The sequence below is a fragment of the Mucor mucedo genome (genome assembly GCF_025094135.1).
Source record: "Mucor mucedo strain NRRL 3635 chromosome Unknown EV154scaffold_303, whole genome shotgun sequence".
NCBI lineage: Eukaryota > Fungi > Mucoromycota > Mucoromycetes > Mucorales > Mucoraceae > Mucor > Mucor mucedo.
Window position 1 is genome coordinate 745 of NW_026252587.1, and position 25,494 is coordinate 26,238.

The window sequence follows — 25,494 nt, forward strand, 5'->3', positions numbered from 1 at the left end:
CCTAGTTATAGCAAAATTTGATAAGTAAATATCTTCTATTCAATTAAGCTTTTGAATTTTTATATACGCATATTCTTGTTTCAGTTTGTTTTTTAATATATAAAATTATATAAACCAACATACTAAATTGATACATCAAGATAGAAGCAATAATAGTCAGACTGAGTTTTAGCATTTCAAAATAATATCTCTGACAGATAAACCAACACATAGAACGGATTCTACAATACTAACTGTATAGACGTTGAAATGTTTTGCATACAGGAAATAACAGTATTACGTACGGCTTCTATAACAGCTACTGTGTGTAAAAATGTTGTTTTTGCTTATCGGGTGAAACCTAACGTGAGATAGTTAATAGAACAGCCAATGACACGAAGCAAAAAGTTAACAATTTATTCTACAGATAGTCACTGTTGATATGGCTTATGTTAACGTAGTAACTTATTAAAGTGCCTGTTAATGTGTAAAAGAATTCGAATTAACGTTTCTTTGGCACTTTTCTCAAGATAACATTACATACGTAAGGGAAATAAACTAATACAAAAACTAAGAGAAGTTAATTACATTACTGGAAAAAAAAGTAGCGGCCTAGAGGCAAATATGATAAAGTTCCTTTCAAAAGAATAAAAATTTATGTCTAAAAGGTAACTAGTACACCACGGATAACAGGCAACTCAGCTCTTAATCCAAAATTCGAAAAAAACTCATGACGACAAAACACTCAAACCTTAATGTGCAAAACACACCTAAACTTGAGCAAGTACAGCACCTAATTCAAATCGAGTGCAATCAACTATTTAAAATTAAAGAATAGTAAGATAATCATTAAAAATAAAAGCGCCAATAGCTCGTACTAGTTGTCATTATCGAACATCATAACTATTAATTTTTGGGGAGAACCAGATTGCTAAATAATTAAAATAAAGATACTGATGCTTTTGTGACAAATTTTATTCTTTCGATTTTATTATTTATCAAACTATTAAAAAGGGAAGCTCGCTACAACAACCCAGAATTGTTGAAGTCTTAAAATGGTTTTGCTTTATGATTACTTTAGACCATTAGTCGACGGGGTTTATAGAATCAGTAATTCACTGTCGAAAAGTGACTATGAATCTTTGGTTATAGCAGCCTAAAATGCCGCTGCATTGGGTGGTATTTAAATAATCTTTTTTTCTGATAATGCCCTCAATTATCGTGTTCGCTGTATGTGCATGCTTATAAAAGTTGAATCTGGGAGCGAGTAAATCTCATACAACAAACGTGACAAATCCGCATTGTATGCACCAACTTAACGAGGAACAAGTAAATTAGATAAATAATGACGTTCGTAACAAAGTCTATTTATAAAATTATGACAGATATGTTGTAAAACCTCTCATTATTTTTCTAACAATATGCAAAGCGACTTCCCAAATTACTGGTTTTTTCGTTTTTGCCTAACGGGAATACATTTCAAAATAACAGTATTGAAGATTGGTAATGTCGTATGCAATTCAAAGCCATGTTATAATATGAATATTTCCAATAACTTTGATAATCGTAAATTAGGGGCAACAATATTAAAAAGGATTTTACATCTTGAAAACTATGTTGGTTTAATTAGGGATGTCAACTTTGTGAAATGTCGAATAGAAAAGTTTGTGTTCTGAACAGAACTTTCATTTACTTCATGTACAAATTATTCGCAATCAGCTTATAAATCAACTGTATACGTTCACAATTTCCAAACGTCTTCAATTTTCGTACCGGCATCAATATAAATCACAAACGAAGTAAAATATTCTCTATTGCAACTATATTAATGATATGCCTACTCATAGTAACGTTTATATAGTGATGCTTTGAGTGACAAAATTTAATGATTATACTTTATATAGAGGGATTCTACCAGGGCTAGAGGGTGATGATGTTTGTGGATGTTACAATGGGCAATCAAAAAAGCTGTGTAAACATAAGCAGTGCAATACAAATAAAAGTCAATATATATTTAAGCCATTCAATTAGTAATTAAACGCTTAAACGTCCATAAATACAAGTTGAAATTTACCATAGCTATAAAACATACTAAACTGCAAATACACTTAAGATGATCTTAAGCCTCAATACACACTCAAGAGCAATAACCTAAGACACTTTAAATTGCATTATTTTGACAGCCTTTTTAATGATTATTTATACCGATTAAAAAAGTGAAATAAATTGCTGCCCGTGATTTTAGCCAATTTTATTATATTTCATATAACGATTTCTCTACGTTATAACTAAATTATTTTCCTCTCCCTTCTTCACGGCAACTTACAGCAATGTTAGACAGCTGGTGAACTTTCGCCTTATCCTTGTAAAAATATATTACGAGGGAGTAAAAAAATGTGTAGATGAATAAGAAAAGGAGACTGTAAAGACTTAAAGATTTAAATACACAGACAGTTGTAGGAGAGATTTGCACTAGTAAGCTAAGGAAATCTGCCAAAGTAGTTATCTCGAGGAAGTATGAAGAACTTCCAAAAATAAGACTAAGAATAAGATTATTTTTTATTGATTTACAATTTTAATGCTATTTTTATAGCTGTCAAATTTAACCCAAAATCACCCAAGAAAATTAAACCATAACTATTTACAGAATCAATTATCCAGATATCATCCTGAGATATAATTTTAACGGATAAATCATACGCGTTCCCAGATAGACCAAAAATAGACTTAACATACAGCAAACAGGGTACTCGAACGGTAATAGCGGTATTTACCAAAGTAATCATAACACAAGAATGTAAGAATAAAATATTTACCCTCAGAAACAATCCCCACCAGGGTTCGAATTCAGAACACCTTAGAAACTCCAGCCAATACGATAACCTGCACGTGGATATCACGTGACTAAAAGGTGTCATTTTACCCGCGACATAATTAAAACACAAAAATAACAGACTTGATAAGTTCCTGCGTGTCTTTATGTTTACCTTTGTAAAGATATATTACGAGAGAGTAAACAAATGTGTAGATGAATACTAAAAGGAGACTGTAAAGACTTAAAGATTTAAATACACAGACAGTTATAGGAGAGATTTGCACTAGTAAGCTAAGGAAATCTGCCAAAGTAGTTATCTCGAGGAAATATGAAGAACTTCCAAAAATAAGACTAAGAATAAGATTATCTTTTATTGATTTACAAATTTAATGCTATTTTTATAGCTGTCAAAATTAACCCAAAATCACTCAAGACAATTAAACCATAACTATTTACAGAATCAATTATCCGGATACCATCCTGAGATATAAATTTAACGGATAAATCATACGCGTTCCCAGATAAACCAAAAATAGACTTAACATACAGCAAACAGGGTACTCGAACGGTAATAACGGTATTTACCAAAGTAATCATAACACAAGAATGTAAGAATAAAATATTTACTCTCAGAAAAAAAAAGAAACAATCCCCACCAGGATTCGAATTCAGAACACCTTAAGAACTCCAACCAATAAGATACCCTGCACGTGGATTTCACGTGACTGAACGAAGTGACGTCAAAAGCGACATGACCAAAACACGAACGTATCAGACTAATAGTATAATGGAGGACTAGTTGGTTAATCACTGTCACTTAATTAATTGCAGGTTTAGGGACGTAGGTTCAATTCCTTGCTAGTGCTTTTTATTTTTTTCTGAAGTAAAAAGGGTGTCCTTAGGGCCTTTGGCTGCTAGGCATTTTTTTTAAATTCTTTTCAACATTGATACAATGTGAGTGGTGGTGATTGGTTTAGATTTAGTTTTGACAGTAAGGTAGAAGGAGAATAATACACGGTTGTAGTCAATTATTCAGTTCTAAGTGAGCACAACGTTATTTTATATAAATATATAATAAATATATATGGTAACGATCCAGTTAAGTAAAATAAAATAAAAGGTCTTGATAGACAGATACAGAGAAAAAGAGACTAAGGCTTCGGTTTTTCTAGGGAGACAGTGAGATAATAGGCCAATTATATATAGAAGATATAATATTTGTTAGGGAAGTCATGATAGAAAGTATATAGTAAAATCTGAATGTTTATTGAAATATGTTTTGTTTTAAGGTTTATATAGTTTTCGAGAAATCAAAGGATCGGTAACGATACCCTTGATTTCGGATAAATGATAATAATAATAAATTTGTCAAAAGGTTTTAAATATTGAAAGGTAAAGATTCAAGTTAGAGAAGTACAATGCTAAAAGTTAGCATGAAAATTATAAATTGTTTGAGTAAAGTTTTTAGTGTTGAAGTCAATTATTACATATTGAAAATCCGCATTGTAACATTATGTCTAGTTTGTTTCTATTATTATGTTTATTTTACTACAAGAATCTATTTTGTTATTTAACAGCTACACAATCATTTAAATAACACACGAAAGGGCAGCATTGTTTGATGTCCAATCTTGTTCTTCATACACTTTATTTAATTCTTTTTTAGCAAGTAGCCTTTTCTTTGACAAGAACATTCGCTTTTCTTCATTATTTTGAAATTTACCAGTGCAGGAAGGTTAAGCTTATACCTGAGTTTTTGTAATTGATGAAGTTGTGCTTGTATTCTTCCTATTAATTTTTTTATTTACTCATAACATTCTGACAAGTGTACTCACTATGCTTTACTGCACGCGTTTATTTAATGGAACACAGGATTTAAACTTTACGCATTCCTTTGAAAGTCATTTTCTTTTTACTTTTGTACTTCTTATAGATGTTTATTGCCACACCCGAGTGTATCCTTTGCTTGTTCTTGTATAAATAAACATGAATGTGTTTGATAGAGAAATACAAGCATTGATTCTTACCCTCTTTATAAAAAGCTGTTCTCTTTTGATTTACAAAACTTACCGTTTTAGTACTTTTTTAAAAATATGTTAGTGTGGTATTTGACAAAATATTACATAGAAAAGTAATGAGATAAAAGTATATTTTTATTAGAGGTAAAAATAGACTAAAAGAACTCTGCTGCTATGAATGATCCTTTTTATATTGCACAACTCTCCTGAGTTTTAATGATGAGTTAACCTTTCTGGTTTTGGAATAGATCTATACTTTGTTTGCCGCCTTGGGCTAAATGGATACTGCTCGCTAGAATTGTTTCCAGTTAACGTTGTCCCATATTAGTGGATCGGGAGCATGAGTATTCTAATAAATTTTTAGTATTACGAGACACTTATTTATCAGATCATGCAACGGTTACTGTAAAAGATGCATACTTGTTTGTCAAGTGTAATTGGCAATAGAACATAATGGTTGATCATTTATTCATTATCTTTGTAATGAATAAAATACGATCCCAAATATAAAATTTCTTATCGATATTTGTATATTTGGTTGTAGAAGCTAGGTATCCATTAATTTATACACTATTTCTTTATACTCTTTATCAGCAATATAACTATATCAATATATAAGTAAATGAACCATTTATATTAATAGCTGTTCTATTCTCTCTCTGGGTAGCTAATCCATTGAGAGAACCATTAATATTAAGCTTCTCTTTCTTATAATCCTTGATTTGATCTGAGAAGATTCTCTTCTCGATCGGTGATATCGTAACTCAGCGGTATAGCTTTCTGTATCCAACTGTCATTCGTATATCGTATTTAGGCCAATCATGCAATCTTTTATATAGAAGTATGTACTCGAAGTAGGAGAAGTTGTATAGCAGTATACAAGCGTATGCTCATATGCAACATAAAAGGTTGTTTTAATTTCATAGTTTATTTATTTAAACGATTTGCTTAATTATTCCTAAGTGAATCGTACCCAAATACGACAGTTAGAGTGTGTATTTATAGGTTTGAATCTTTACCTTGTATCAGTTGATTTTGTATCTTACTGTTCTTGTTTTTCTTCTTTTACATGTGCTGTTTGATTTAATCTTGCCTTTGCCTTTTTTTATGTTAATTTCTGTCATCTTTTTAAGTGAAGGGCGTTTATAAAGGATACTATTTTGAGCCATCTTTCCTTCACCATGTTGTATTTGGTCTTCATTTTATAGATACGCGTTTAATTATTTTACCACTGTTCATTTATTTTTTATTAAATCAGAGTATGTCATTTTGATTTAAAAGAAAGTTCAATCTTGGTCTATGAATTGTTATTATTTTCATTCTCCCATTTGGGTACACAATCCTCTCTTCAATTCCAGATAGGTTCCTCGTAGATAAGACTTTTATTCTACCAGTTAGTAAGGGCTAGCGAGGATTAACACTGATTAAGGAAGGTATTATAAAAAAAAAAAAGAATAATATAGCAATTAAATTGCCTGCGCAAAATTGAATTTTAAAGACAAGGCTTTCATTGTGATGGGCAGCGTAGCAACGAAACCCAACAAAAGGAGTAGGAGTCTATCGAAAAACGTATATTAACTTTACATTCAAGAGGGAAGGCTCTTTTTTATACCGTTAATTCAACATACGAAGGATAATCTGGCTGTGTTTTTAATGCATAGTCTGTATCCTTTAGTACCTGTATATTTAAAAGATGTAGCCTACACGTATAAATTGCATACATGTATATTTTATTGTTATAATTAACCGTTAAAATAGTCAGTTATGAACAAGGGTATGCTGATACTTATAAAATATTATCCATCGTATGATGGTATAAATTATACTTTTTTTTAAGCAAAGGAATACAACAGCGGAACCAGAAAAGCATTTTTAAAAAACAAAGTAGTGTTGTACACTGTGGTAGTTATGTTCAGACATGATGGCGTACTTGAAAAATACATGCAAGCGACCTGTTTGTGTCCCTATTAGTATTACAGGTAACACCTATTGAGTGCACATAGATTTCTGCTGCCTATAAAAAAAAATAAAGAATAAAATATAGCCGTATTATGTAGAGTCTCTTATAGATTATAGTGTGCGTGAAATAAGAGGGTACATGGAGACGTTCTATTTTTAATGAGTGTCAGTTGGCATGTCTTTATAAAATATCATTATTCTGTATTTAATATTTATAAGCAATTCCCCATTCTTAGCATAAGGAGGAGGGGGATTGGTTTTTTATTTATGGTAGTGTTATGCGACAAATCGAGCGCATTTCCAATCTTTTTTTCTTTTTAAACACCTACTAAAGTGCAATACACCTTTTCGGGTTTGCACCTGCCAAAACTACTTCTTTTCATCTTTTTCTTATCCTCAGATCTGTGACCTCTTAGTAGGCGCAATTACCTCAATCTCTTCTATAAATTTTCCCAATTTCTTTAATTTCAGTGACTGGATTATACGACCATCTTTATAAATAGGCATCCATAAGACCTCTCCTAAATAAAAATCCTCATCTATTATTTTACTCATATTTCAACACTTTGACTTATTAGTTTTATATATTATTCAGCTCTATTATCATTCTGATTGATCCGTTTATTACATTTTATCATTGTATCTTTTATTTATAAGCATATAAGCTATACTTAAATCCATTTCTTTTCTAACAGTTCAGCTTCTGTTTAAACTAGCTGTGGTGCTCACTCAACTCGCAATTATAAAGACCTTCTTAACTAAACTCTATTTTATTTAAAGAAATACTCTTTATCACGCCAATACTACTCGCATACTCTTATTTCAGTAGCCCTCAAAAATAAACTCAATGGTTGCTTCTTGTAGCGTGATAAAGAAAAAAAAGAGGATTACAGGTAAGGCATTATACAGCGCATCATCGACATACTCATAAGAAAATAATAAAAACTGTTACCCTTCCACTTTTTATTTATTTAATTGTACTAGTTGTGTGCTTTTATAGCCCATAAGATAAAGTCATTAAATTAAGTGTATTTTTAAAAAGCAGGTTGAGGTTTTATTTTTATTATTTTCAAAAACTGATTAAGATCAGTATCCCACGCCCCCTTTTTTTCTTATCTATTTCTAGCCTGAAGTAACAAGACTTTTATCTTCCCCCTTTAAATAGACGCTATAGGTAATATGTGTTTTTATGTAATGGCCTGTGGGATATATGCGCCAAACCAAATTAAAAGCTACATTATTTACTACGTAATTAAAAAGAATTGTAAGTACATGACACAAGGGTTCATAAACATAACATATAGCTTACTTTATTCTGTAGATCCAAACAATCATCCAACAATGATTATGTATTGTTTGGAAAAATTTAACATTACTTACATATCCAAGGTTAGTTTTTTTTATTCTTTTAAAAAAAAATATATTTATACATGTACCTTAACATGTACCTTAACATGTGCCTTACCATGTACATAATCAGGTCAATCAACGGAATTACCGGTCGAAGAAAGACCGATGGCCACGCCAAGAAAAAGAGTGGTAGTGGAAGAGGCAAGTTCCAGTGGTTCTTATAAAAAACAAAAAAAACCCAGCAAGAACCCCAATATTAATGATGAGGCTGGCTGTTCTGATTACAATTCAGATAATAACAATGATTCCGGGGCTCATCAAGTCAATGATGCCGTCAAAACTAAAAAAGCTCCAGTGGTTCAGGAAAAAAAAAGTCATCTGCCTGACTTGGAGTTATTAAATAATAACATCCAGTTTATGATTAACGAGAATATGTTGATGCCGATAAAGATTCCTGTGGCTCCACAGTTGACGGATGAAACAAAAAAATCCGAAATTAAGGTATTCGCTCGTGCTGTAAAGGATTACCATGATAATGGTATTTCATTTGGTAATTGGGGTACTACCACTCAGTACTCTGGATGCTTTCGTTTTTATTGCTTTGGCGAAACTTTGAAAAAGGAATATCCCGGATTTCACGCTACGTTTGTGGAACTTTTAAAAAGTAAATAATCTCTATTTTAAAGAAAAAGATATCTATCTAAACTAATTTATATAATAGAATGTGATTACACCCAAAACAAGATTGCCCAAATGAAAGTCGCCGGTAAACGATTCAACACCCTGTTATATTACTTCAAGCACGGTGCGTTTGCAATTGCCGCGTTATATTCGACAAACGCGATGAGAAAATTAACGGATGTTGAATTTGATGAAATAATTGCTTATATCAAGAAGAATCGACAATTATCTGATCAATTACGATCAATGATCCTAGACAAGGACATGCTAGAGCGTGTTGGTGAGTTGGAATATCAAGAGTTTAATCACAAGAAAGCTTTATAAATTCAGTTAAAATAAAAAATATTGTTGCGGATTGAATCACTTTCTTTTACTTTTTTTAAAAGTTTCATTGATTGATTATAAAGGTGATACAATAGAATTACAAAGGGCAAGCAGTTAAAAAGACTGGGTTCTATTTTTTTCCTTTTCTTTCCTTTTTCTTCCTTTTGTATTAAAAACAAGAGTCACGGCTCTTTGCAAGGTAATTGACAAGAAAAAGGTAGTAATGTAGTGTGAAAGACTAACTAGGTGAGTCGCTCTAGTCTAGTGTCCAGACTCTTGAGAAGGAATGAGTCCAAGATTCTTTTTCCATGTATAGAGTCAGTAATTAAATACAGCAAAGACAGAGTGAAGTGATGGACAAGGAGCCCGAAATCCCGAGCGTCTCTATAAATGAGTGAAGCTAAACAAGAAAAGAAAAAGGGAATTTGTGTCATGGAGGCCTGTTCATGGTAAGTGCATTGGTTGATGGCCAAATAAGGTAGCTTCTTTATAAAGGGGGTTCACTTTAAACAGTACTGATAGATTCATTTTGTTTACACAGAAGGATGATGAATAAGTAAAGTATAATAATGCACAAGCAAAAGAAGATTTAATGGGTTAAAGTAAAGGAAACAACGTTAGCAGTAAAAGAATGCATCAAAAAATGACCGAGAAGCTGATCTTTTTAATGTAGGTCTTGGTGCAATTTGTAAAGATGAACGCATGCTACTATAGTGTAAGTCATGATAAATAAGATGAAGGCGTATTGGCGTTAAACACGAAGCGTAAAATGTATTTTAAATGAAGGTAAACAGGAACAAGAGCCTGTCTTTTTTTAATATATAAAAAAAGTTGACACTAAAGTAAAGGTATAGGATATAATAAGTCTTTGTAAGGAACAAAGGACAGGTGTATAAAATGTCAAGTGTAAGTATTCTTTTTTTTATTTTTATTTTTCTACTTGATATATCTAAAGGGCAATAAAATGAAAAGGTCAACATAATCTCTATGACTGATAAAATGGTGTATGGGAGACGTCTTTGTAAAGAAGGAAAAAGGAAACAAGTAACCAAAGAATACATATGGAAGGTGGTGTAGGCGCACGGGCGCACGGACGCACGCAAAATCAAAGGCCAGCCTAAAATCTCCGCACACGTCATCTATCCCTCCCCCCCTTTTTTTTCCTTTTTCTTTATTCTTTTTTTTTTCTTCTGCCACATTATTCAAGTCTTTACGTATCCTTTATAATGACTATCTACACCGGTTGTACTGCCAGGTATAGTATTAAAGAACAGCTTTATGAGTGAAGGAGTAATGTACTGATGGGACGCGTTTTTTTTAGTCTGTGTCGTTAATTATAAGGTCTGATGCCGCCATGGTGTAAATTCTGATATAAAGAAAACGTAAAGGTAAAAAGAAAAGTATTTAAAAAAGACACGTTTGAACACGTTTTTAACCAACATTGTCCATAGCCATACATGCCTAGCAAGAAAGTAAAGCTACCAAGGAACACCCATTTGTTATAATCATGGCACCCAAGAAAAAGGACTCTTATTTCTTTATTCCTTTTCCCATCCATCTACTCAACAAGGACCTCTTTTACCACTGTACAAGAATACTGCTGCGTGTAGTCTCCAAGATCAAGAAAGGGAAAGACCACATTCTTTCTCTGTGCTGTCTCATCCATACATTATTGAATTCATACAGTGGAGGAGAATATTTTCTTAAGCACTCAAAAATAAACGAGACCAATGTGCACTGACTGTACTATGGTTTCCTCTGTGGTTAGGTGTATCCTTCTCTTACTCTAGCAAAAAAAAAGAACTATTGCTACATTCTTCTGATGCACGGCTCTTTAACATCTTTAAAAAAAGAAGACCAGGATGAATCTCTTTTTTATTTGGCGTGCCTCTTTACAAAGACAAGTGAAATGACTTTATGTCTTGTGTATTCAACCAGAGCAAGTGTGGTGTTATACCTGTGAACAAGCAGCAAGTAAAACGCGTCATGCATTGTCTCTTTTTTTTTGGTCCATTACTCAGGAATCTAGGTAACAAGACAGCACTATTATTTGAATACTTTTACGTGTAACTCATTCATTTCTTGTATAAATAGAACTCAAAGCGTATACTGGTCCTGTTGTCAAGAAAAAAAGAAGTCTCGCCGTGTATAAAAAGAACATGAAGAAACTGTCATCTACTTGTTCTGTTACTCACCCGTTTATTTAAACAACAGATAGATGTACTCATACGTATTGTACAGGTCAACCGCTACTGCCTCTCTATCTAGTACGTCACTTGGATATATAGGTAACAAGAAAAAAATAATATAATCAACCTATTCAGTTACTTATGTATAATCAACAGCAGTAGCTTCAGCCACGGCTTATTATATCGGTCATGCCTATTGTCAATATAAACTGGTTTATCCTTTGTATAGGTAACAAGAAAAAAAAAGGACATGTTATCTTGTGTTTTAACTTGTTTTTATTACTAGTTTGCAAGAATTAAACTGATACTATTGTCACTTTCATTCTTATATTCTTTACACTATCAAAAAAAAAAAAAGAATATTATATCCCACTTGTATATTATTTATTCTTTCATACTCGTAACAGATAGTTATAGTCCTACTTACATCCCCTGGTTATTACTTGCATACAAACATGAAAAAAATGGAATTGCTGACAATGTCTACTGGTTTATTTCTTGCTTGTACGGGTAACTCACAAGACCTATTGCCATCTTTTTCTGTTAATGACTCACTCCTTTTTCTTGTATAGTCACTGACTTGATGTCCACTAGTATTTGGATATAATAAACAAGAGCAAGGGGTTGTTGAACCTGTAGGTAACAAGAAAGAACAATAATAATTTACTCTGATCTAACATTCTTGCACCCTCAAAAAAAAAAATAGAAGAAATATGCATTGATACTCTTGGCTTTATTGGACTACTGGTATGATACTATCTAATGTGCCTGCTGCTGTTAACATGTATGAAAAACAAGGGAGAACTATTGCCAAAAAATAATCAGGGTCATTGTACTTGTGCACAGGTAAAAAAAAAAAAAAAAAAAAAAAAAAATCATACCTATTTAGTATATTAATTATGCATGTAAGTAATAGATATAACCATCACTGTTACTGTAACTCGTCTTAATGCCACTGACTTTACGAAAAACAAGGGAGAACTATTGTCAAATTTTTCTTGCGGCCGTTCTACTTGAAAAAATTGAGGGAGAACCATTGCCAAAAAGAAAAATGTTATTGTCCCATCTAGCAGATGCATGTCTATTGTGTAAAAGTGTCAAGAATGAATAGTATTTAATATCATCTGTAATCTGTTTGTCGTATGGTATAGCTGACGTACTGCCTTGTCTGTACAGGTAACAAAAAAGACCTCTTATAAAGATCATCATGTTTAGTAATTTTTTTTTTTTTAAAAAAAGTAGTGATAGCTAGGATGAAAACAGTGTGGATTTTAAGCAATGAAAATACAAAAAAACAAGGGAGAACTATTGCCAATTTTTTTTGCTCACTGTCTATATCTTGTTAAAAACAAGGGGGAGCTATGGTCAAAATAATCCCGGTTAAAGAAAAAAAAAAGAAAAATTTCATTGTCCCATCTGGATGGTTTATCTCTCATAAAAGTATCAAGAATGAATAGGACTCAATACCATCTATAATATGCTCGTCATATGGTCTAACTGGTCTATTGTCTTTAGTGTACAGGTAACGAAAAAGACCTTTTTTCAACATCAAGTGTATTAATTGTTTTAATTTTTTTTAGTGAAAAAAAATAATGATAGCTAGAATAAAAGCACTGTGGAATTCAAGCATTGAATTGACAAAAAAACAAGGGAGAACTATTGCCAATTTTTTTTTGGCTCGTTGTCTATATCTTGTAAAAAACAAGGGAGAATTATTGCCATTTTTTTTATATGGAGTCATCACTTGTATAAAAAACAACAGTTAACCTCCATCCTTAACAATAGTCATCACTTGCATAAAAACAAGTGAGAAATATAGTCTTTTTTTTTTCAAAAAGCTATTTTTTAATGTATTCAAATGAGTTGTAATATTAAAAGTGCATGATAAATTTGGTTATCCTTTAGACCTGGAAACAAGAATACATAATCAAAAACAATGTGATAATTACGAATAAATGCATATTAAATGATTGACAATTTGTCATCATTCTTTTGCCTTTAAGCTCATTTGATTTTAATCATACGCAGAAATAAGAAGGTAAAGTTCAAATGAGAAGCTGAAGGTAAGCTGTAACACACACATACTGGTTTAAACTATGTTGGTTGTAATAAATGTGTATATATTTCAAGTTGTTAAGTTATATTGACCTCTCCGTGTCTATTAAAGTATCCTAATCCAACATTACGACTACGCGCACCTTGACTGTCCCTTATAAAATCTGGCTATCCCTAAGAAAAATTGCCTATCCCTGAGAGACCCGATTCATATGTACAGTAAAAGGTAATTCACATTGCGATTATCATGATTTATTCGAACACCAATCAGTATTGCGTGTATATAATAAAGTTTAGGGATTTAAATCAGCAAGTATAAAAAAGAGAAATGTTTCTGCAATCCAGCTGCTCTTTTATTCTTTTATCGTTTAACAATTAACATGTCTTCCTCCAGCGCAAGCACTCTCCCTTTCAGTACCATTGGTATTAAAAATATTGCAAACATTTGTTTCTTCAGTGCACCTATTCAGGTAAAGAATATGCCCAGTGCTATCCTTTTTTTAAATAAAATAATTAACGAAACCGAGTAGGTGTTGTATTTAATTATCCCTTTTCGAACTGCCATTATTAATAAGTCACTCAAGTTGGTACCTGATGCTGTAAAGAAGGCAAATATTTTGACAATTAGTATTTCACCAAGCAAGATCTCATCCGTGCTAGAATAGGTATAGTTTTATTTTATTTTCAGGCTATTTTTTATTAAAGGCTCCCCACTCTCCCTTCAGCTGTAGAAGACCTGCAAGGATGGTTTTTGGGCATGTCAACCGCCACAAAGGTTTACGAGCCTCAAGCCCATCTTCCAAGCATGGTGAGTTACGACGGCGGCAATGAACGTAACGGTGTTTCTCCCGAGTGGAAGGCGGACGACCCATTTTATTTCCAGGAGATTCCCATCCCTGATGTACCTCCACCCACTTATCAAGAGTTGTATGTCATAGGTAATCGCTACACCTGTGACGCTAGAGGTAAACATGAAGTTATATTTTAGTGGGGGGTTTTATTGAATATGATGTATTATTAGATTCCTATGAGTTTATGCTCAAGTGGGTTGCCTTGGCACAAGATGGAACGGAGGAGTTGGTAGACTTGTTCCAGACGTGGTCCTTGCCAAAACCCGTAGGTATCAATCTGGTGATGAATTTTTGTCTCTATGCCCATGGAAGATCATTTGATCAGGGGTTGAATGAAGTGCTGGAATACAATAAATTCACAGTGCTGCCTCCTGTGTTTGCCTTATCTGGCAATGTTAGTATGCAATTCAAAAAAAGTGTATGGATAGCTAACTCGTGTTTTAGGAGAATGAAAAGCAGCTGGTACATCACTTTTATTAATCAAAGGAACCCACGGAGCATTTGACTCCGGTTCAGTATATGCTGCATGCTTTTGTATTGCATATTCTAGCTGGCATTGGACATTACATTGCTTAAATCAGACACCATCAAGCAAAAAGATGGTACAGATTTAATGACTCGAAAGTGGATCGGGTGACCAACCTCCAGTTCGATGGCAACATCACGATGTCCATCTATATCCGACAAGACAGGTTAAAAGATGTAGTTGCCTAGATCATAAATTTTTTTCCCTAAACCACCCCACACACATTTGGTCGCACATTCGTACATATTTGTTTTAAAAAAAAAGTTAATAAAAGGAGCATAATGCACAAAAATAGAATAAAAAACAATCATGCCATTTCTGGATATATGCACGTCCCTTGATATGCAAAGTATAATTTTGCATCATGTTGATCATTTGCTGTGGCGATCGTCACGCAGAAAATAAATGGGGGTTATGTCGAATCAAGAGGGGCACTCCAACTATAAAATTTGCGCTACCACGATTGTTTATAAAGTTTAAATCCATAATTGGAACCATGTTTTGAGCATAGTATTTACGGCTATAATCCAAATGTAGTAAAAGACTGGTTGTTGTACGACAACATTATTTGGCTCCTTTGCCCCCCCCATCTGCGACCAAGTAGGTAAATGAAGAATGCAAGTTTAATTTTTTTTGTGAGGTTCATGATGATAGTCGCGTTTCAATGGGGACGCATCTATGAAGCAATTAGAAAGTCGTGTGAAAATATAAAGCTTTTTTTTTAAATAAAATGACTTTTTTTGGCAAGTACAAGGAAAAAAAAAAGGGTGTATGCGGGGGGCGGGATACTATCTAATTTTTTTTTTGCTCGTTTATCACGCACACGTTCATCCAATAAAGAGAAACTTCGCTTGTATCTAGTCCATTTGAATACTGCATTAATATCTGGAAGATAGATAAGAAATTTATAGGCTATTTCTTTCAACATGATGTGGAATTGATGAGCTTCTTCTTGTCTATTCAATCTTGACAAGGCATTCATGACAAAGACGTAACCTGTTCTTGAATATATCCCAACATATACTTTTGTACCTTTCTCAATGTCTGTTATTTGATCCAGTAAATTTGTTTCCGATGTGTCTGGAAAAAAAATGCCAAAAGTACGATCCAAAATGGCTTGATCCTTGGCTACACGAATGTGAACAGGTTCATTTTAAAATAAAGACACCATGGTTAGATACCAGCCTATCGTACAGCTCAGCATATTTTGTTTTTAATTTTACTTACGAATACTTTATTCATTGCATTGACACTGTTCAAGTACACTCGAGACATTTGAGTTCTGTATTCAAAGGATTCACGAAAAGCGTTGGTGTTTCCAATCAAGCTCCACACGTCCTGGGCAAAGAAGTTTATCAAGGACAAGGCAGTTTTTTGGTTTAAACCTTCCGTAATGAGCATATTTGCAATGGAAGTGGCGGGTTCCTTCAATGCAGAATATGTTTGTTTCACGTCTGGGATCATGTGTTCTATACCAAACAATAGCTTACTCGATTCATCTAGACTGCGGTAGTTGACATGATGAAAGTAAATGGTTAGCATCAGAAACAGAGTAAAGTTGATTGGGTCTGTTTAGTTGTGACATGGTTCGATGTTGAATTCTGGCGAATGTTGACAACTCGTCTCTACCGACAGGAGTGAAAACCTCGGTTCATTTATTATACGCATTCAGCGTTGTCCAGCAATCGGATGCATCGTCAATTTACAATAGACCAGGACACAAGAGAAGAGAGGAATTGTATTCAGCTATGTTGTATAGAAACTGAATAAATCTTTGCTGGTAGGCAAAGGAATCCGGTCTAGCTACAAGACCCGAGAAAATGAAGGATACATAGCAAATTAGGGTCATCAAATGAGGATCTTGTAATCTCAAATCAATACCAGTGTTACTGATACTCTTGTACATGCATTGCAGAGCATTGATCTTGTGAATACCCAAGCCGCAAACGATGCTCGTCTCGTAAAATACTAAGCAAGGATATGCTTGTTCGTCTAAAATGCGTCTTTTTTTGTTTTACTATACTGGATTCAAGCGGACCTTCAGAAGAGCCTTTTCGATGGAGAAAACCAGAGGAGCTTCATTCGGATTCCGAAGATAACAATCAGGCCACCAATGATCAAGAACCTGAATGTAGCTCCGGATCCTTTTCTTCTCCCTCTCCTTCCTTGTCTTCACCTGAGGCGAAGAACAGTTTCTAGCAGAAGTTTGGGAAATAGAAAGAGGGTTTTGAAGGTCGACAGCTATCCGCCCGACACAAAAGACCTAGGTTTGAAAGAATTTTGCCAGATTCAAATAAAGACATAGCAGCAGAGAAGTTATTATTAGCACGATACGACACCAGGTATAAAAATGCTGGTAAGAGAATCAAGGTTTTGAATTTAAGCAAGGAAGAAGCAACAACGCTGTTGGATGATATCGACATAGAGTTCGGCTTTTTCTTATCTTTTTTTTAAATAAACTATGATTATCACATACAGTATGAAGTATTTGATCTTAAAGCGATTGCTTATTTCGAAGTCTATTTTGACATAAACAGTGTTTTTTATTGTATCAATTGTTACTTGAAAGAAGATGGCATTTGTTGTTAAACTTGAGGACAATTTCCTTGATTTTTTCATATTTTATTTTACCGCTAATGGTACCGCGAGGAGTCTTGTATTTCTTGCACATCTTTGGTTATTTATTATCTTCATCCGTTTCATCTTCATCTGTTTCTTCGTTCATATCTTCCTCTCCACTATCTTCATAAATATCTTCATCACTTTCTTCTTCGTCCCTACCATCCTCGTCACTACCTCCCTCACAATCTTCCATAACCTCCAGTTCTTGTCTCAATCGTGCGTACTCTTCCTCTTCTTTTTTATCCCATATTTGCTTCATTGAAATAAAGTCATTGACGTCCATTTTCTCAAGAAGAAAGTTGTTCAAGACGACACAAATTGTGATCCAATAGTTTACGTATTCCATATCTGATCTTCGCCTAATTCGAATGGGTACCGATTTTAACGAATAGAATTGTTCCTTTAAAATACCAAAAGCATGTTCAATTTTGATTAGCATCATTGTAATATACGTATTAAACTTCTCGTCTGTTGGTAACATATATTCGCCACGAAATTTCTTGTGAATTGGAACTAGAAACTTGTAAGCCATGTATCCGCCATCACCAAGAACATATTTTCTCCTTCGAAAAAGTCATCGATTCTTTTAAAAAGAGGGCTTTCTTTTAACACTTTCATGTCACGAGCGTTTCCAAACCAACTCCCACCAAAATACAGGATCTTTCGGTTGTGATCACAGATTGCAAGTGTATTCATGCAATGATGTGATTTTCTCCCAAAGAACTCGTCCTTTCTACGCCAACATGGTGCACTTGCAAAATCAATTGCCGAACCATCAATAAAGCCAAGTAATCTGGAAATCCAAAACGCTTTTCGTTCTCCTGTGTAATCTCCTTCTTTTCGGATTCATTTTGTACTAAAATCGCACTATTTAACATATAAAATCGCATATAAAATCATTCCATCGATCCTTGATCGACAGGTACATAATATCATAACACTCATAAAAAATAATAGCATAAAAAATATCCTGAGTTATACATTTACAACTCAGGGTTACTAGATATTCCCATAGAAGATCCCATTTCGAATAATAGATTGGCTACACTGATAAGGCTCATCAGTCATTAGTAAATACAGCCAATAATACCAAGTGAACACAAACGAGCCATAATTTTACCCACGCTTTAAATAACTATAAATACCCCCCTTTCTTTCAGAGATGAAAGAGGGATGCACTTTTAATAAGAATAAAAAAGCCTACAAGCAATATTAATCTTATTCTTCCTGTTTTTTTATCTTTTATTTTTCCGTGTCAAACAAACCGTTTTTCCACATTTTTTAAGATTACCTCCTTGTAAACTTTTTACTTCCAACTACTATCCACTACTATGACTACTTCTGGTTCTCCTTCCGGCCCTAGTGCCTATGACCAACTCGCTTCTGGTTCATCCAACAAGGAAATGTCTGCTGGTACTCCTGACGCTACTTTAAACACTCCCTTGAATGAGCAAGCCTCTGCTGAATGGCAAGCTGCACAAGATGAACGTGTACATAGGGAAATAGATGAAGACATCGCCCGTATTCCATTTGAGCAGGATAATCAGGAAGTCGATTTAGACACTGACATGCCTTTAGCTGATCCTATTACGGCTGTAACTTTAAAAAGCCCCACTAGTATCATTAATAATTTACTTAAGCAACGTGAAGCTACTACGGAAGCCATGGTAGCTATTCTTTCTAGCGGTTATGTATCTAAAGAGGATCATGATCGTGCCTATGAAATGTCCCTTGAGATTGAGAAAAAGAATTCCATCATCCAATCTTTAGCCTCTACTTCTAAGCCTGTACCATCCATCGGGATTAAAGGTACCGAAGCATCAAAGTACGCTACTAACCCAGCCTCAAATGAAGGTTTATCATTGAATCGTACAGATCTGCCTCGTCTCCAAATTACTGGAAAGACTTATGCACAATTTCGTGGTGAGAGAGTTTTTAAGTCCATTGATGATTTCATCAAGACTTTTGAGGAAGTCGTATTGTCCGCGAATCAAAACGTGAAGACTACGTGGAAAAAGTTAATTACTGTTTCACTCGCCGACGTCTTGAAAGCTTGGATGAGAAAAGAACTCCTTGTCTGTGACTCTTGGGCCGAAGCCAAGAAAGTCCTTGAAAAGAAATTTGGCAATCGTCAGATGCGTGTCCTTGCTACCAAGGAATTAATCTCCATGTGTATGCACTCAGATGAAAACATCTCGGACTTTGATAACAGATTCATTCAAATGGTCGAAGAATCTGAGTACCAAGTTTCGGACCGAATCATGGCCGACTTGTACTTCCTTGCCTTGCCTGCTCATTGGCAAACTAACGTAATGACAGTTGTAAATTCACACCAAGTGGAAAATGTCCCCTGGACAGCCGAAGATGTGTATAAGGCTGCAACTAATGTATTTGGGGATAAAACGCCCAATAATGATGGCAGTTCCTCTGGACACAAGCGTAAGTCGTACGACACGTCTGATGCCAATCGTGCGCCTAAAAAACGTACAAACCACGATGCTAAATTTTACTGTAAGTATCACGGAGATAACAACTCCCATGATGAATCCACTTGCAAGTATGCAGGTAAGTCTACCGATGACACCTCTCGCACCTTCGATGGCCCCAGTCATCAACGAAAATTCCTTGGAAGTCAGAACTGACCCAAGCCTGCTACCTCTTTTGTCCCCTGCACCCACTGTGGTAAGAAATGGTCTCACGGACATCGTTGTCAAGAATATCTTGATAAATTTGGTGATAAGAAAATCCTCTCTGTCAACAAAGATCGTAAGGGAAAGAAGCCCGATCGTGGCGGCCCATCCAACAACTTTGAAAATGACAGTTATGAATGTAAGAAAGCAAATGAAAATGTATTCAATCCTTACAAATCATTAATCACTCCTCTCATTCTTAATAATAGAAAACTGAAAGGAAAAGTAGACACAGGAAGTGACACCACATGTATCAATAAATACATTTTAAATAATCTCTTTCCTCAAATAAAAATAAATATTACAAAAGGCAATTTAAATTTCCTCTCTAACTCTGCTAAAAGAATCGGTCAAACTGAACCTATGAAAGTTAGATATCTTAATGATATAAGTTTTGAATTTTGTTTTGAAGTGGTTGAATTTTTAGATCCACTTGATACAGAATATGACATATTGTTAGGCACAGATATCCTAACTCCTTTAAATATTGGTTTAACTAATGTAGCACATAAATATCCAGATGATGAAGAATCTGAAGATATTCAATTCGAAAACGCTAACTATGATCCTTCGGATAAATATGATCCTGAAAATGCTGAATTTGGCACAGCGATTGAAAGAGAACAATTTATGAATTTTATTGAACCTTCTGTAAAAAGAAACGCTGAAATTAAACCGGGTCAGTTTTGCAATATTCCTGAAAGTATCGTTAGAATACCTATAAAGAAGGATGCCACAAACTGTTACATCCGTCAGTACCCGTTACCTTATCATGCTCGACCTGAAATAAAGAAACAATTAGCCGAATGGTTAAGTTCAGGGGTTGTAGTAGAGAGTAAGCCAAGTAACAAATTTAATTCACCATTATTAGCCATTGGAAAAAAGGATGAAAATAACAATCTTACCAATACAAGAATCTGTCTTGATCTCAGAAGACAAAACATGAACATAGATGATTCGTTGGTAGAAGATTTTGCTGTCCCTAATATCCAAGATATTTTTGACAAGGTATCTACTGGAGTTGTATTTAGTCGGCTTGATTTAAAGTCTGCATACAATAGCTTCAAAGTGGATGAAGCCAGTCAAGAAGTACTATCTTTTATGTTTGATGATAAAACCTATAAATGGGTAGGAACTTGTTTCGGTCTCAAATTTGTCACTAGTCAATTTTGCCGCGTTATGAATATCATTTTTAATGGTGAAGCACAAATAGCCACGTACGTTGATGATTGTTGTATATTCTCTGATGCTAAGAAATCATGCCAGCATTGTAAAGAGAGCAATCGATAAATTAACTGCTGCTAATCTAAAAATTAATTACGCTAAATGCACATTCTTTAAAACCAGTATCTACATGCTCGGGTTCGTTATTGGACCTGGCATCACAAAAATTGATCAACGTAGACTGTCTAATATCCACGAATGGCCTATTCCTAAATCAGCTGAACAAGTCAGAAAAATCATGGGTGTCGTCTCATATTTGAGAAATTACGTACCAAAGATATCTGACATAGCTGCTCCTTTAGATAAATTGCGAAATGATAAAGATGTGAAAAACAAATGGACACAATTTCATACTGATCGTCTAAATAATATCAAGCAAATACTACTGTCTAAAGCTGTGTTACACACACCTCGTATGGAAAATAAAATGTATCTTGAAACAGATGCCTCGCAATATGCTGCATCTGCCGTTTTAACTCAACGTGATGATAAGAATAGAACCATCATCATCGCTATGGCAAGTACATCTTTACCTACATCGGCTCAAAACTGGTCAGTCAATCGACGAGAACTATTTGCCATTTATTACGGATTCCAAAGATTTCGATCCTTATTACTGGGTCATCCAAAAATAGAAGTCTGGACCGATCACCGTGCTATTACATTTTATTATACCACGCACGTTCCAAATCGAACAATTCAATCTTATATGGATGTTTTAAATCAATTTTCATTCACAGTCACCTACATCAAAGGAATTGATAACGTCTTGCCTGACCTGCTCAGCAGACTATATCCACCTTTAGATGATGATAAAGAACTTGAAGAAGAAGATAAAAAGATCAAACAATTGAATCGAATTATTTTGGAAAGAAGAAAACGAAATCCCGTTGAAAGTTTTAAATCTACCGATAAAATCACATCGACAGATAAGTTTATTTACAAACGAAGCATTAAGAGCACAGACGCAAACCTTAATGTATTAGCCGTGAAAATAGACTCTCCACAGTACAAAACAAATCCTACCGACTATATCGCTCCACCGATTGAAAACAGACATAAACTATTACGTGATGCACATAATCTGGGACATTTCGGTACAGAAAGTATCGTCCAAAGATTGCACGAAGAAGGATTACACTGGACTGGAATATTCACCGAAGCTAAACAAGTTGTCAGCAGTTGTATTGATTGCGCACGGCATAATGTAGCTCGAAAAGGGTATCATCCATTAAAGTCTATAGTAGCTGCCGAACCTTTTGCACACATTGCATCCGATATGGCTGGACCCTTCAGTGTAACTGCTAATCAAAATGTCTACATCCTCATTGTCGTTGATATCTGTACTCGCTATATCGTAGCAAAGGCTCTCCCGAACAAACAAAGTGATGCTGTTGCAAATGCTCTCTGTCAGATCTTTGGCGACTATGGTTTACCTAGTACCGCAATTTTAACAGATAATGGGTGTGAGTATCGGAATGGGTTGATGGCGTCGATTACAAAGACCCTCGGCATACCTCATCGCTTCTCCACACCTTATTACCCTCAATCCAACGGTTGCGCAGAAAATGCTGTGAAAAATATCGTAAATACGGTTAGGAAAATGTGTGGCAATGATACAAGCAAATGGGACACGATCTTACCAGCAGCACAATTGTGTTGTAATTTAAAAATACGCAATAGAACAGGCAGTAGTCCTTTCTCACTTATGTTTGCTCGACAGTTCCCTACTATACAGGATCGTAACGACCCTTCAACACAATCTTCTCTTCCAAATAAGGTTTCTACAGTGGATGACTTGATAAAAAAGGCTGAATGCATGGCTGACATCGTCTTTCCCGCTATACACCAAAGAACGAACGAATTAATGAAATTACAGAGAAAAAGATTTGATGATAATCACTACCTTATTGATATTCCCATTGGATCAACTGTCATGGTGAAATTACCGTCCCGAGCAAGCAAACTCTCTCCTCTATATGAAGGACCATTTACCGTCGTCACTAAAACCAAAGCTGGTACATATGTGTTAAAAGATGAAATGAATGAGATGCTCCACAGAGACTACGTACCATCAGAACTGAAAGTTGTTACCATCGACGAAAGTGCCATTGAAGATAAATTATATGAAGTGAAAGAAATTCGCACGCATAAAGGGCCAGTCAACGATAGACAATATCTCGTAAATTGGGTAGGCTATGGTGAACGAGAAAATTCCTGGCTTAACGCAGCTGCATTCTCGGATCCCGAAACAATTCGCAAATACTGGGTTAAAGTAAATGAACAAAAGAAATTAGACCAAGAAAGAAATGCTAAACTGGTCGCGGATTCTAATAAACAACAACGGAAATCGGTTAGCAATGCATCGTCAACAGACAATGAAGTTGTAAACATACCAGCTAGTAAAAAAAGAAAGCACAACAGTAAAAATAGTTCCAGTCAACTACGTGAACGTGTCTTAAGAAGTAAAACAAGAAAGAACTGATAAGAGGAAACCCCTTGTACAAATAATAGGCGTATAAAAAAAAAAAAAATTTGTATAAGCCCCAATTTTGTATCTCAGTCCCACTTTCTGGATTTTGACATTCATGCATAATAATTATGGTTACTACAAAGTATAAAAAAAAAAAATGGTACTTAAAAAGTAGTAGTTGTATTTTGTTGTACATCAATTAATAATTCCTTGTTTCGCGAGCTGCGCTAACGCTGGTGGGGGAGCATGTACTAAAATCGCACTATTTAACATATAAAATCGCATATAAAATCATTCCATCGATCCTTGATCGACAGGTACATAATATCATAACACTCATAAAAAATAATAGCATAAAAAATATCCTGAGTTATACATTTACAACTCAGGGTTACTAGATATTCCAATAGAAGATCCCATTTCGAATAATAGATTGGCTACACTGATAAGGCTCATCAGTCATTAGTAAATACAGCCAATAATACCAAGTGAACACAAACGAGCCATAATTTTACCCACGCTTTAAATAACTATAAATACCCCCCTTTCTTTCAGAGATGAAAGAGGGATGCACTTTTAATAAGAATAAAAAAGCCTACAAGCAATATTAATCTTATTCTTCCTGTTTTTTTATCTTTTATTTTTCCGTGTCAAACAAACCGTTTTTCCACACATTTGGCGAGTAAATAAATTGTTTGTGAAATGACATCATAACATCATGTTGTAAAACCAGTCTAGTCATCTGACTCATCGGTGTTATAACCCTTAACCGCAGTATATTATTCAACACTAGAGCTTGACCGCAGTACAACCGCAGTACTGCGGCAACATAGTAAAAACATATAAATATCAATCAATTATCATTCAATAAACATTATCTTTATTTTCAATCAAAAAGTCTGTTAAACAGTTTTAGCGAACGGAATTCTCTATATATAATTCCCTCTAATAACTTTCTCGCCAGTCACTTGGTCTATATTTAACAACCGACTTCAATCTTATTTTATGGTGGAGTAGCTGCTTCTTTTCCTGCGCCCTACAACTCTATAACTTCTATAACTCTATAACTTCTATAACTTCTATAACTCTATAGCTCTATAACTATATCGCACTTATCTCTCATACATACCTACCCTATGTCTGATTTTACCACGCCCAACCCATCTGTGCCCAATGTACCTGAAACCTCCCAAGAAGTCAATTCTCTGGCTGCCTTGTTAGCTGAACAACGGGTTAACAACACTGCTCTGGTCTCACCTTATACCAAAGGCCAAGATATCACTTCTTGGATCAAGCAATTTCATCTCTCAGCCAAAGCCCTTGGTATGTGTAGCGCCGGCTCTCGCAACATGCAAATGCTGAAATATTTGCCCCAGGAGGCTACCGATTGGCTTATGCGTGTCGCAGACCTCTCTAGCGCCGCTGATGTTAAAGCTAAACTAGAAAGCGTCTATGGAATCGATCCGCTTGTTCAGAAATCTCTGTGTCGCCGACGTTCGGAAGCGCTTCAACAAGGACAACGCCGTGTTGCTGAATATAAAATGCATTTTGAGACTATCGTGGCTGACTTTCCTGAAGATAGCACCCTCTCCGACGATGTATTTCGACACATCTTCTTCAGTAACCTTCGACCTGAACTTCGTTCCGCCCTTCTCGGTATCATCGATCCAGCAGATACTTGGAAAACACTGGCTGCTGCTGCTGCTATTCGTGAGAATGTCCTGTTCCTTGGCACGAT

At 34.7% G+C, this 25,494-nt stretch overlaps 4 protein-coding genes across 4 annotated transcripts; 2 read left to right on the forward strand and 2 right to left on the reverse strand.

Annotated features, from left to right (window-relative positions):
• Positions 1-2,070: 2,070 nt before the first annotated feature.
• EV154DRAFT_488871 (uncharacterized protein) lies at positions 2,071-2,897 on the reverse strand (the record flags this gene model as incomplete). Its single annotated transcript, XM_051599199.1, has 3 exons — positions 2,071-2,130; positions 2,306-2,519; positions 2,551-2,897. 3 exons carry the CDS (start codon positions 2,895-2,897, stop codon positions 2,071-2,073), a joined length of 621 nt encoding a protein of 206 aa, XP_051450070.1.
• A 5,068-nt stretch (positions 2,898-7,965) lies between these two features.
• Positions 7,966-9,126, forward strand: EV154DRAFT_488872 (uncharacterized protein; the record flags this gene model as incomplete). Its single annotated transcript, XM_051599200.1, has 3 exons — positions 7,966-8,035; positions 8,252-8,785; positions 8,843-9,126. 3 exons carry the CDS (start codon positions 7,966-7,968, stop codon positions 9,124-9,126), a joined length of 888 nt encoding a protein of 295 aa, XP_051450071.1.
• Positions 9,127-14,767: 5,641 nt separating this feature from the next.
• On the reverse strand, positions 14,768-16,289 carry EV154DRAFT_572418 (uncharacterized protein; the record flags this gene model as incomplete). The annotated part of the gene is made up of 3 exons (XM_051606335.1): positions 14,768-14,895; positions 15,567-15,875; positions 15,971-16,289. The coding sequence occupies 3 exons, from the start codon at positions 16,287-16,289 to the stop codon at positions 14,768-14,770; spliced, it is 756 nt and encodes a 251-aa protein (XP_051450072.1).
• An 8,357-nt stretch (positions 16,290-24,646) lies between these two features.
• On the forward strand, positions 24,647-25,490 carry EV154DRAFT_181107 (uncharacterized protein; the record flags this gene model as incomplete). Its single annotated transcript, XM_051594243.1, has 1 exon — positions 24,647-25,490. A coding segment is annotated over exon 1 (598 nt), but the record flags the coding sequence as incomplete, so codon positions are not given.
• Between the last annotated feature and the right edge of the window lie 4 nt (positions 25,491-25,494).